The sequence below is a fragment of the Galleria mellonella genome, unplaced genomic scaffold (genome assembly GCF_026898425.1).
Source record: "Galleria mellonella isolate WM207_F2 unplaced genomic scaffold, CSIRO_AGI_GalMel_v1 utg264, whole genome shotgun sequence".
Classification (NCBI taxonomy): domain Eukaryota; kingdom Metazoa; phylum Arthropoda; class Insecta; order Lepidoptera; family Pyralidae; genus Galleria; species Galleria mellonella.
This window is the reverse complement of record NW_026442060.1, coordinates 827,226-841,340: the sequence shown is the minus strand read 5'-3', so window position 1 is coordinate 841,340 and position 14,115 is coordinate 827,226. Positions and strand designations below refer to the sequence as shown.

The 14,115-nt window shown below is 31.2% G+C and overlaps 3 protein-coding genes across 3 annotated transcripts in view; 1 reads left to right on the top strand and 2 right to left on the bottom strand.

Annotated features, from left to right (window-relative positions):
* LOC113513142 (paired box protein Pax-9) overlaps positions 1-14,115 on the bottom strand; it is a 79,263-nt gene that overhangs the window by 37,862 nt on the left and 27,286 nt on the right. Inside the window, exon 2 of the mRNA XM_052895056.1 lies at positions 6,409-6,439. Coding sequence (XP_052751016.1) covers positions 6,409-6,421 — 13 coding nt within the window. The 5' untranslated portion in view covers positions 6,422-6,439. The remainder of the gene's footprint in view (positions 1-6,408; positions 6,440-14,115) is intronic.
* On the top strand, positions 7,337-11,530 carry LOC128200726 (uncharacterized). Its single transcript, XM_052895054.1, has 2 exons — positions 7,337-8,873; positions 9,398-11,530. The coding sequence occupies exon 2, from the start codon at positions 9,403-9,405 to the stop codon at positions 11,272-11,274; it is 1,872 nt and encodes a 623-aa protein (XP_052751014.1). The 5' UTR covers positions 7,337-8,873; positions 9,398-9,402; the 3' UTR covers positions 11,275-11,530.
* Positions 7,563-8,145, bottom strand: LOC128200727 (uncharacterized). Its single transcript, XM_052895058.1, has 2 exons — positions 8,019-8,145; positions 7,563-7,909 (listed from the first exon to the last, which is right to left on the bottom strand). Exons 1-2 carry the CDS (start codon positions 8,077-8,079, stop codon positions 7,563-7,565), a joined length of 408 nt encoding a protein of 135 aa, XP_052751018.1. The 5' UTR covers positions 8,080-8,145.

The following is a 14,115-nucleotide window of genomic DNA, read 5'->3' as shown; positions in this document are numbered from 1 at the left end:
TAGTATATTAAATAACAATAAATAGAAATAAAAGTTTACGATATAAAATTGTAACACAGTTGTAAACATCGAACTAGAAAATCGAATGTGATGTTTTAAATTCATTTGATATAGACCGAACGATATTACACGCAATGTAAGAATATTATGGATACGAAATGAGTTTACCTTTAAATATTGGATTTAACTTTAAATTTTTCAGTAACAATATCACGTAAAGTCAATTAAGCTAAAAAATTGTAATTTACATAAACACAGGTACAGTTATAAATTTGATGTCGTAGAATATGTAGAACGCTATGTTTTACCATGATAGGGTGTACAAATATTATTATTACATAATGTATCTTAAATTATGACTCTTTATTCTTTATTATACACAAACATAATGATAATAAAAATTAATTTTAAATCTAATGTACAAAGGCGAGCTAATGTCTAATAAGAGATTTGATTTGTCGTAATCATTATACTTATTTAGGAAGACTTATAAGGATTCTATGAACCACGAAGCAATTGACAATCTTACTAATCCTATTAATATTATAAATATGAAAATTTGGTACATGGTTTAGTTTTATCCCAAATTAACATAAACAGGGTATTTTATATAATAATGCAAGCGGGTAAAGCCTCAGGAAACAGCTAGTTACTAATAATCCATACATGAATATCCAGCTGAAATATTTGAATTTGAAAAATTCTAATGTTTTAGCTGGAATTCAATCTTGGGATCTTTGGAATTACAAACTAGCACTTGCAAGCATTGTAAACTAGCACCGCTATTTTATTTAACTGAAGTGAAGTTAGCAAGAAGAAGTACATATTGTCAAATTCATCTACAATTATTAATTAGTTGGGAGAGAATACTGTATTACATTAAGTCCAAATTTCGTACCAAAACTTTTTTTGTAATGTGTCCAATAAAGAATTGTCTTCAAGGGCGATCAAGTGATGTATAGGTAATATACGTGTAAGTACTTCGTCTAGTAATATAGCCGTGGTATCCAATTACTAACCATCATGCCCCCCCCCCTTCTCCAAAGGTCGATGAATTAACTGAACTAACACCGCTGTTCTGTATACAAGTATAACTTGAATACAATGATAGTGGCAATAATTAACACGAACACAAAAGTAATAAAATACATTATCTAACAGGAAAAGTAGCTTTTCGTGTCATATCCACGTTAGCGTACCGTCACCGGGCGGCGGCTATCTAACCAGTCGAGTCGATAAGTTAATTTGGCGTCAAACTCACCGTCCGCGACGACTTGTCGCCGATAAAAAAACCCCTAAACGAACATTAAGCTGATCCCGGCTAGAGGAGTTGATCCGAAATGTCGTGGGTGTTTCTCTATAGCAGTCAGTCAATTGGTGATAAATTTACATGAAATGACAAAACGGTACCATAGTTGTAGAACGAGCTGGTTGATTTTATGAACTATACTGTTGATTGATTTTGATGGGTTATTTTTATTATTTCTTGTTTTTTTTTTGATACAACTTAGAATGGCAAACAAGCTGACGGCCCATCTGATGGAAAGTGGTAACCGTTGCCTATAGACATGAGCATTACCATGGACATAACAGAGTATACTGTTTCGCCCATGATACCCTCCATGCGTTGCCATTCCTGAGGACTCAGATGTTATTTCTCTGTATCCTGTAAATTCACGCCATATCCCACCCTTCAAACCGAAACACAGCTATGCAAACACAACTGCTTCACATTAGAAACACGAATGGCACAGAGGTACTCAAGCAATCGACTTTTGTACAAAGTTTCCCTCCCTTTTTGCTCTTAAGGTGTCGTATAATTATGCTAATCATCATCATATCAGCTATTAACTATTCACTACTGAACAAAGACCTCCCCTATAAAGGGGAAGAGGAGGAGGCGTCATAAGGGGCGACTAAGGGAACTTAATGGTCGAGTGAAACTTAAAACATCTCCAAAATCTAATTGCGGTTGCCAATCCGCCTACCAAGCGTGGCAATTATTGACAACCCCCCGCTCCTCCCCCAAGGGTAAGGCTTACGTTTAGCTTAGTTAAAGACTGATATGTTGTTAATGATGATATTCTGTTTAAATAGAACCTAATGGATATGTAAACAAATATAATATACTTATACATATGTATATATATTTATCTATTTACTTATTTATTTAATCACAATTTGTGTCTGTTTGTTGTATTTACATTATTTTTACCGGTACCTTTCCTGCACTGGATTACCCAAATAATTTTCTCTCTAACTACACTGGGTTGGCTGGAAGAGATCTCTTTTAGAGATAAGCCCTTCCTTGCTAACAAGTTGTTATATATATATATATATATATATATATATATATATATATATATATATATATATATTGGTGCAATAAAATGTTAAATAAATAAAAATAAATATATACCCTTAGTCACCTCTTACAACATCCATGAGAAAGGAAGGTGACCTATTCTATACCGGGACAACACGGCGACCCAAAAAATTTAGTTAGCTTAAATAAAAAAAATAATTGCCAAATCAGTAGACTAGTTCTCAAATAATTTACCAATGTACCTTCACCAATGAACAGCATTAAATTTTTATTTATATAGATTAGATTCGTGATGAGTTAAATTATCATAACTCATCACGAATACAACCTTAAAATTGTCAAACCCACATCATAAACAGAAGCTTATCACATAGACATCACCGTATAAAACACGGAAACATCGTGTGAGTCCCACAGAAAGTTTCCATAGTATATCGTAACGATCAAATATTTCTTTTATGCTCTGATATCATCACATTTACAAAATTATTGCCAGATATTATGAAATTTTATTGCGGCTTATTAAAATCTTTTTTTGTTTTTCAATTGACGTTTAACTCTTATAGCTGCCGGCGTAGAGTAGCCAATCGAGAGAGCAGTTAAATAATAGACAAGTACGAACCATATTTGTACTGAGGGTTCTAATATATTTGATAATTAAAAAAATTTCAGTACATGAAAAAAACAGAACTAATTTAAAATTTAGTTTTGCTAAAAAACAAATTATTCGAAGTCTTCAGAAGTAAAATATATTTGTAGTATAAAAATATTATTTATTTCTTTTTGTATTTTTTCTATTCGTATACATTTATACCGACTTGATAAAAGGTTTCCAATGCAATTGTATTTCATATGTACTCATACCCTACGCAGTATCTTTGTTAATTTTAAAATAATTTTGATTATTTTTTTTATGTTGAAAAATTTCACTATCGTGACTGTTTTTTTTTTTTTATACGAAAATATTAAATTATAAAGTTTGTTCTCCCAAGTATTATAAATAATATTGTATTATTATAAATTCTTATTTGAAACAAATTATTATGGTAGAAAAAATCTTGAAATTTGACATATGTATATCAAATAAATTTAACATTCATAGTTTTGTAGTACAAGTCGTACCTGAGGTGAGGAACTCTAAAAAAATAAGAGCAAGTTTTTAATAAGGTAATTCAATGTGAGGAGATGTTAATAAGAAACTAATGTAAGTTGAGCATGTATAATGTATTAGATAATGAGTGAGCCTGACGCGGGTGGGCCGGCTCGATACGGATCCGATATTATCTCGATGCAAGATTCGTCCCTCGATTTTCTTAATTACTGTGAATGTTTGTTGGGACCTTGGCACATACTAATGACGTGAATCGAATCGCTTAGTCGATTATACGTGTCTAAGAAGACACAGTTTAACGTATTCACTATAAATTAAAATTATAAAATAATATGACGACCTCGACGTTGCATCCGTGCTTACGATGCAAGGTCTTGGGTTTCATTCTTGATAGTATCGATTAAGTCGACGAACTTTACCAAATTGGCTCGAGTTTGGATATTAATTTATATTGATATAGCAGTAGGGGATGATAGAGGAGAATTAAAACAAGTTGGTTAGTAAAATAAAAAATAATGTATACCTATTTACAAACAAGATGATTTTGCTTCGAAACAAACAGTTTTTTTTGCTTCGTACAAAAAGTTAAAAACTTCTAGTTATTAACACAAAATGAAAATTAAATCAAAACGGAAATAAACACCATCGATTATAAAAAACGGCTAGGAATTGGTAAGTAATCACGTAACGTAGTCACAAATTTAATTTAGTTCAATTGAGAACATTCTTCTAATAGGAATTGGTGCAGATATTGATATAATTTATATTAAACTGGCAAAAATATCTATAGGAGGGCCCAGTAGTTACGTGCGAGCATTTTGATTAATGGTTAATTAATTTATAAGAAGAACAGAGTTGGCCAAACAAGCTCTCCTCTCTCTTCAGACTACTCTACAGTGCTATAAGCCAGTATCGTCGAGTATTTATGTCTAGCTAGATAAAAATATATATTTTTAATATTATTATGTGTATCACGTTACTATGTATTGCTTCATGTTCATTTATTATTTATTTTCCTACATTTTATATCTATTATTATATTTATTGTTGTACTGATACTTTCCTAAATAAGCATATAAGTAAACTGTAAATCTCATCTAATTCATTAAATAAATATATATTGATACTTCCAAAAAACTTGGCAACATTGAATTGAGAAACTGCCTTTTGAAGTCCCGTATATAAATGCGTAATCAACGATACACAGTAGCACCGTATTTTTTATTCTGTGACGCGTTGAGCATTCTTTGAAACGCTTATGATTTCGATGCGTGAGGTAAATTCCAACCCACTCGATACCGTCCTGCCGGCTTCTCAGCTTTAATGTGAACAGTTTAAGTTAATTAAGATCTGTGCCGTATAAACGGATAGCTACTTGGGTTACATGTTTAATGTATTAGATAAGGCATACCTACCGTAAATTCAAGATCAGTGATTCCCAAAGTAGTCAATATTGAATACGGTTTTTTAGGAGACGAAAATACAAATAAGACAAGGTGCCAATGAGAAAAACTAAGATTGAAGTCAAATCTGTTGACCCAGTTTTTAATTCTAATAAGCGACTTGTTACTTCTCTTATATATTTTTTTATACAACTTAGAATGGCAAACAAGATGACAGTCCACCTGATGGAAAGTGGTAACTGTCGCCTGTAGACATGAGCAGTACCATGGACATAACGGAGTATACTGTTTCGCCCATGATATGGGATATATATTTAGTAATGTGTTATAAATGCTTGTATATTTATATTAATTGCTTTCACTAACGTCACAAATTTTCGGAATTGCCTAATCAGCAAATGATAATTTGCTGATTTTATATTCCTTTTCTTATACTACTCGATATTACCCGACCACTATGTCCTTTTATTGTAACAGATTGTGAATTATTATTTTTTGTCGAGTGGGGGGAAAGGGATTGTTAGTAATGGGGACTGATGACCCCATTGCTAGCAAGCCCTGTCAGGTCGACATCCACGCAGTTCGCTCTGGAAACTATCGTGATTAATACTTGTTTCATTCGTTACGATGACTAACTAACCTACTTTCATGTTCATCTATCATCCCTCACTGGTGCCCCGCCAGTGTATACCGATAGCGCAGGCGGGGGCGCCGTCAGTTTGTGTGGCCATTCTAAGTTGCATAAAAAAAATTAAAAAAATCAAGTTAAAAAAGTTAGTTATCAAGCAAAGTTTTAGTTTAAATCTTTAAGCTTGAGAAAATCCATACCAGCTATCAAAACACATTTACACTTTATGAATTTGCAAAAAGTTATTATAAGATATTATATAAACACATAATATACACAGGATTTACTCAAAACAAAAAAAAAACACATTGCAATTGATCTACCTAACAAAAGTTTGAGAAGCTTTTGTCCAGATGTATGCTTCGTTGAAATCTATCCGTATTGCGTGTAATGTGTGCTTCAACTTAAAACGCAGTTAAGATTTGGTATCGATGAATCTAAGTAGATCTAAGTGACACTTATGTGACAATTTGTAAACGACTCTTGTATTTTACTTGTATTTAATAACTCTCATTTGTATGCTAAACACTGATACCGAGGTAATGATAACAGAAAATATTTAAATATTTTTATTTTATATTAAGATATATATACTTTGATATAAAAATGTTACTAACAAACTTATCACAAACTATTAGAAATACAACTGTAGGTTCTATTAAAAAATCTACAGATACGAAAATTTATTTAAACCTTCGTGAATAATTTTGATGTCATTTATTATGAAAAATCTTAGGGAATTTCCATGAAAACGACGTAACTTATCCTCCCAATGTATTATAAATTACTTTTAATAAAATATTTATAGGTGCATTAATAATTAAACTTTAAAATATAATTAATAAAGTCTTATCTTCTTTTGTGTCTCTAAATTCCAAAAATATTGTGTTTGCATGCATTAAAACTGTAAATAAACTTGTAAATAGTTATTTCTATTTACCTGTATGAGGCATCTTGGTGTGGATGTTAATCTGAAAACAAGAAACATTAAATTAGTAATTTAGTAGTGAATCGCACGACATTATAAACTATTCACCATTATAGAACGTTCACAAAGAATAAGCAATATTTTAGAGGTTTTTTTCTCTCGTAAATAAGGTTATCATTAAGCTGAATCAGTGGTAAACCTGAATTAAGACATGTGACATCTATATCAAACATTTTATTTTTCTCCACTTATAAAATAAAAGTTTAAAAAAATCACCTTTCAACAGCTCGATCTAACGGGTTTCGAACCCACCCTCTTATCTACGAAAGCCAAATACATTCTCAGTTACACCACGGAAGAATACTATTATATGGAAAAATTTCTCAATCACTTTTATTATATTTATTAAATATCTTTAAATCTTTTATTTTTCCTTGTCGTGTACATAAAGGAACAAAAGCCAAAATTCGACTGTGACATTGTAGCGTGAAAGAACCACGGCCGTGATTACAGTTAGCCATTACAGGCCGATAACACACTTAAATCATAATTTATTCAAATTAAAAATACTTATCAAAATATGATGCGGTACTAAATCAGGAATTAAGTGAGGTGGTGCGTGCCCACGGTGAAAATCGATGGTATCAGAGTGGGCGATCACCGTGAAAATCCAAAAAAAAATATGAATAAAAAAAAGTGGCGTTTACACGCAAATATCAGTTTAAAATGTGTGGCGTCTTGTGACCGCTGCTGCCTTAGTATAAGGCTTAGATTTCACAGATGGAGACCCAATGCGAAAAATCCACATAATATATATATATTTTAATTTGGCTGAAACATAAATGTCTAGTAATGTAAAGGTCTTTGCGCAGCAATTACCTGTAGTACTAGTATAGTATTATTTTATCTGTGCTTTGGGCAAGGATTACAGATGGGCAAAGCACCGGGTTTAAACCCGGTGCTTTGGTAAAAACCCAATAAACACCCATAAACTCCCATAATCACCCAAAAAAATAGGTTTTTACGTATTTTTTTGAAAATATGTAAGTAATACCAATAAATTATTTTTATAAATTGTATTGATCAATTCTACAATATTAAATAAAACGTTAACTAATAATATTTCAGGAAATTTTAAAAATCTATATATAATAAAATGAAAGTAATTAATTTTCAGTGTTTTCATGTTGCAGTTGATCAACATGTTGGCCTTTTGCTTCCCGTAGATACTTTAAAATTTCTTCATAACACCTCGTTCGCACACATGGCCGTATATATTTAAATTCTTGAGCCACTAACAGTCCGAAATACTCATTTCTTTTATCCTCTTCTCCATAAATTAAGCATTTAGAACAGTTTGTTTCTTCTTTCAGTAAATTTTCTTTTACTTTATCCTCGTTTTTTTTCTTTGTTGCGACGACGCTGGGTAAATCATCTGGACACTGGGTCTCACTATCGCCAAATATATTTGGAGATCGGCTTCGGCTACGGCTTGGCAGACATTTTTTTCTTTCTACAATTTTAAATTAAATTTATTAGAATAAATGCTTCGAACACACGCGATCTAAGTACCTTTTGTGTTTATTATACCTTACCTACCTAGGTATAAAAAGAGTACTTACGTAGATTTTCTTTTATTAACTGTTTTATACGAAGATCTTGATCTCTCAAATTAGCATCCATTTTACTTCCAGTGATTATCAACTAAATTAATAATCCACAAAGTATTAAATAACGTTTTTATGAAATATTTAGCACAAAAACAATACCCTTTAAATATCGATCGTCAGTAACTGTGGCTGACTTACCTATATTCTAGCAAGCAGGACTGCCAGATGTGAAGGGGAAATCCCCAATAAATTGTTGCATGTGACTGATGATGTGAGCATGTTCGTTTCATAATAAAAATGTTGCCAGGTAACCAAAAAGTCGTATGTTTTTGTGCGAATTACGATCATAATCTTTACGATCGTACATTAAAAAATAGACAAATAATAGTATGAGTACGATTTAAATCGTATATCTGTCAACCCTGCTAGCAAGACAGCGACAAAATCACGTTGCATAACAATGTAGCCCAAGCTTATATCTTATGAAATATACGGAAGAGATACGGACTTAGAAAAAACAGAAATGTTGTTCTTTGTGGAAGTCATTGATGAAATTCTATGTATTTTAGCCCGCAAACTTTCTTCAAACAAAAACAGCGCCATCTAGTATCGAGTTCTGTAATTATCTCTTTGTTTATGGATTTGAAGTAAGACCGCCACGCATGCAATACATTATGACTGGGGATTCCCCTATTCGTCGACGCTGAATATGAGGCGACGACAATCACTGTCAAACGTGTTCACTATTACTCTGACTCTGGTAACGTGACTTCCTGGTAACGTGTTAGGTAGGAAAAGCAGTAAAAAAGTGCATATTAAGGGAGCAGATTTGAAATAATATTTATACTTAACAAGAAATAATTAAAGGTAAGTGGATTTTTGAATGATACAATTATATCATGATCACTTAACAATTTTAACTTAAAATTAGATGTATTATTACAAGCTTTTATTTAGCTTGCGTTATGTAAATAAAAGTATGTAGGTATGTTCGTATGTTGATGCAATTATCCTCAATCCTCAACCGACTGGGATAAAATTTTCCATACACGTTTATTTTGGATGATAGTGCATAGTTAGCTGAGAGTCGTCATTGGATAATAATGGTGGATAGCCTAAGATGTGTACTAGATATTTATTTTTAACATAATATGCGTAAGTACCTAATCGAATTAAAGAAGTTGCTGAGAAAAATACAGAACAATACGATAATAAACTAGCGTCTGCGTTTAATCCTCCGAGGAGATGTAATTTTACAAAGGTTTTTTGTATTTATTTTATTATTTTTTTAATAAATTTATTGTAAATAACAAGAAATAATCATTGTAAAAAAATAGGCACTCTATTGTTGAATTTTCGTCAGACCAACTAATCATCGTTCATTTTTTTAGGTTCAATGGGGAGACCTAAAGATTTACGCATATGGGAGCACTACCGTACTTTACCAAACAAGTCTGTTTCTTGCAAGCTTTGTAATAAGGTCTACAAATTCAGTAATGCTGCCAAAATGCTTCAACATCTTATCACTTGTCCAAAATCTCCAGAAACATTAAAAGACTCTATGAAACTTATAAAAGATAGCTCGTCCAAAACCAAAATGTCTGGACTGTCAGAGATAGAGACAAATGATTCTTTTATAAGCCCCTCGTCGTCTGCTAACACTACAATAAATGCTGAGTTTCAAGACACCGATGATCATATAAAAACAGAATTAGCGAGAGCTATATTTGTAACAGGGACGCCATTATCGATGGTGCAACATCCTTTATGGATACAATTTTTCGAAAAATTGCAACCAAAATTTAAAATACCTTCACGTAAAGCTTTAGCGACAAAATACTTAGATAAAATATATAGAGAAATGCGTTTTGAGTTAAATGAGGAACTAAATGCTTGTAGTTACTTACACCTTCAGTGCGATGGCTGGTCTAATTTAAGAAATGAAGGAATAATAAACTTTCTTATATCAAAACCTCAACCTGCATACGTTAAAAGTTTGAATACAGAAAGTAATCCTCACACTAGTGAATACCTTAGCCAAGAAGTTGAAAAAGTAATGAAAGTGTATGGAGCAAATAAGTTTCTTGTACTTATTGGCGATAACGCTAGAAATATACAAAAGGCATTCGAATTAACAAAACTCAAATATCCACATGTTGTTCCTCTCGGTTGCTGTGCACATATCCTTAACTTGTTGTGCCAAGATATTGTAAAGATACAAGAAGTAACTGTGTTTATTATGCAAGCCATAAATATAATAAAAACTGTTAAAAGGAGTCAACGATTAAGTTCCTTGTTGATAAAATCAAGGCAGGGTGAAGATTCTACACAAACACTAAAATTGCCTTGTGCTACAAGATGGGGAAGTCATGTTACTTCGTTAAAAAGTTTGAAAGCAAATAAGATAGCTTTGCAAATATTAACAGTTAGAGAAGATGTGGTAATTTCAAGAGATATTAAAGATTTAATTCTAAGTGATGATTTCTGGACGAAGACAGGGGAATGTATAAGTATTTTGGAACCAGTCACTGAAAGCATATTTTACTTAGAGAGCGACCAGAATCGTTTGCATCGCACATACATTACATTTAGAGATGTACAAGCTAAGATACGTTTTGCATTAAATGAGATTTCGACATTGAGCGAAGAAAGCAAACAGCAGATTCTAACATCAGTATCTTCAAGATGCAATATGGCAATGAGGCCAATACATTTTGCAGCATATATTCTAGACCCCAGGACTCTAGGAGTCGAACTTACTCAAGAGGAAGAACTTAAGGGTATGGAGTTTATCTACAATTTAAGCCAACACTTAAGTTTGTCAAATGTAATGGCAGATTTGGCGTGTTATAAAGCTAAAGAAAACTTTTGGGCCAGAGGATTTGTATGGAGCTCATTAGATAGCATTGAGCCCCTAATATGGTGGAAAGGTATTTGTGGTTCCACTGAGTTAAGCAAAGTAGCGATTCGTATTCTATCAGCTCCCTGTACTTCGGCAGCCACTGAGCGTTCCTTTAGTATCCAAGGCTACATACATAATAACAAAAGAAATCGACTTACAACTGAAAGAACTGAAAAAATTTCATTCATTTGTTATAACTGGAATCTTAAACATAAAGCTGAATGCGAGGACATTCAGTTTAATGAAGAAAATACCTTAGAAGCTTTCATTGAGCAAGTAAATGAACATAACAGTTTAGACGAAATAGAGCCTATCGAACCTATACAATTCATCGCTTGTAATAACTCTGAATCTGACAGTGATTGACTGTAGTTTTACATTTTACTTTCATCTCTTTCTTAATAAACTCAAAATCAAATTAAAAGTTTTTTATTCTGTAGGCTGCATAATAATATTGTCTATGTCCAGTATAGTGGACGTCTTGCGGCTGAGATGACGATGATGAAGTACAAAATCATAAACACCCAAAAATTTGGGTGTTTATGGGGTTTAAACCCAATAAACCCAAAACACCCGGTTTTTACCCACCAGACTTTAAACCCACCCAGGTGGATTGCCCATCTCTAGCAAGGATGCTTTACGGGCCACATAAAAGTTTACTTAATATATAAAATGCAGAAATGTAATTGTATTCTATTTTTTTTTTATCAAAAATAACGACAATTTAATTATTATTATCGCTATTTACACACCATCAAGTCCGCATTTTGTAGCAAAAAAAATGGTTTTTTTGTAATGTTGACTATATTACAAAAAAAGAATAACCCTTATTTATAAAAACTAAAATTTACTGAAAACTTGTTTTAGTTATTGAAGTGTTTTATTACTGTCCTTTAAATTTAGAAATTAGCAAAAAACAAGAAGACAAAACACTTTAATAGCTAAAACAGCTTTAGAGAGAGATTTGACGTTTTTTTATGAATAAAGAAGCAAATAAATAAATTAAATAATTATAAACTTACGCCATTTTGTTCTTTGATATAAAGTATAGCTCCTTAAATTTCCTGATAAAAATTAAATAAAAATATGTAAACTTCCATTGCTAAAACAATTCGAAATAAATTGAGTTATTCGTTCGAGATCTTATAAAAACGGATGCAAAACAAAGGTTTATACTTAAAACCTCCGTTGTAAAAATAATTTTTAGTATCGGAAATTAACAATGTAAATATATGCACAGGTAGGTAATTTTACTTTGGCTGCAGTTCTGATAATAACTTGAGTGTGAAACACTGTTATAGATAGATAACACAAAAAATATTAAATTTTTAAAAACAATAAAAGGCTAATGTGCCAAGTGGTTGAATACATGTGGGTACTATTTTTAATATTATTGTTAATGTCCGTTTAGAGCTTAGCTTAGAATTTTTAGAGTAGTAATACCATTAGCAATAAGGAGTAGAAATATGCAAATAAATTAATTCTTTGTTTAATTTAACTATTCTATTATATTCGAAAACACCAATTAAAAAACGCAATATATCTGAAAATTTTAAATTATTTATTTTAAAATGATTTTATTTTATAATTACATGCCATTTTATATATGTATGTACTTATATGCATGATTTTTATATATTTCTATAATAATTTCTTAATATTCTTAAATATATTTTAATAATTCTTTGGTCATTTTCCCTGTTTTGTCCTTAATATATTGATAGACCTATTGCTATATATGCAAGCATAGGACTCACATACCTACACTGTCCTTGTGTTTACCGGCAAACATTTTAATTGATTAAATAATATAAAAAAGAAAAATATTTTTCTTTGAAAATGTAAACCGATTATTTCGCCCTAAAATAAGTGTGACCGCGTTTAATGCGGTCACCGATCAGATAGTGTCCCGCCGCTCCTGTTTTGCATAACTACATGGCTGGCTGGTAGTCGACAATCATAAAGTATCGATATCGATAATTTATAAAATTATATATATAAAATTAATATTATACTTGTATTTTTATCTATTTTAATATACCAACACTCTTGTTATGATTAATTGACATTAAAATGTTAATAGATAATAATTGATATAATGTCGCTTAAGTACTAACACAATATAACTCAAAATGGTAAACTTTTCAGGAAAGCGTAATAAGTATTTTATTTTGTATTATGCAGGATGTTGTTTTTAATTTTATTGTCTATAACATGATGTTGAAACTTAAACAATGATGAATATCCACTAAGAAATTTCCACATGAACTTATATCTTCTTTCTGTCAAAAAAAGTCAATAAATGCGTTTTGGTCTTTGATCTAAATGGTGGAAATACTTCATGCATATTGTGTACATGAGTCATTACACCTTAGTTCTCAGGATCAGCTACAGAATAATTATATTTTTGGAAATAGAAATACCAAAAATGTACGTGTGGAATTAATGTATTAGTGTACAATACATTCTGGAAAATTTACATAAATATTATATAGGCTTAAATAAAAATATACACTCACTGTAATATTAAAGATTATCTTCAAATTTAATATATTCATATAACCAAATACGAGTACATAGTAATAAGAGGTTATTTACGTCAAAATTTATCACTTGTTTAGGGATTTTATACAGCCATAATTTTTTAACACGTAATTTCTTTCTACAGAAGACAACTATATACTATATACAATTATAACAATTTATCACAAAGAATATATACAGGTACTATGTGTGCCAATATTAATAGCACCATTAGGGAAGTATCGACATAAATTGAATGCTATCCATGTAATTCCCATTCCTAATTGTTTAGAGTCGATCACGCCAGCCTAAAAAACGCGTGCTCGTGGCTTTAAGGACGCGAATTTTAATTTCAACTTGAACTGTTTGAAAATATTTGATTTTTTCAACTGCAAAAATGTTACATTACTAAAATATAATTTATGGGGTTTTAAATTATAATTTACTTGCTTATTTACTGGGAAACAATGTCAATACGGTGCAAGTTACAAAAATTTTAGTTATTATAATTAAACTAGTACGTATTGTAACTATTTCTTTTCTGCATGTATAAAAACCGATCGATTGTGTAATTACGCAAATGTCTGAACTATTTATGGTTTAACATAGATGTAATTTAATTATGTATTGATTGCATGAGGCTGTTTGTTTTTCTAAAAATAAATAAATAAATACAAAATAAAT

Bases quoted from the DNA above. Each gene is read 5' to 3' on its own strand.
- LOC128200727 (XM_052895058.1), bottom strand. From the start codon at position 8,079: ATGGATGCTAATTTGAGAGATCAAGATCTTCGTATAAAACAGTTAATA. The intron at 7,910-8,018 runs GTAAGTACTCTT...TTAAAATTGTAG, and splicing joins GTTAATAAAAGAAAATCTAC to AAAGAAAAAAATGTCTGCCA.
- LOC128200726 (XM_052895054.1), top strand. From the start codon at position 9,403: ATGGGGAGACCTAAAGATTTACGCATATGGGAGCACTACCGTACTTTA.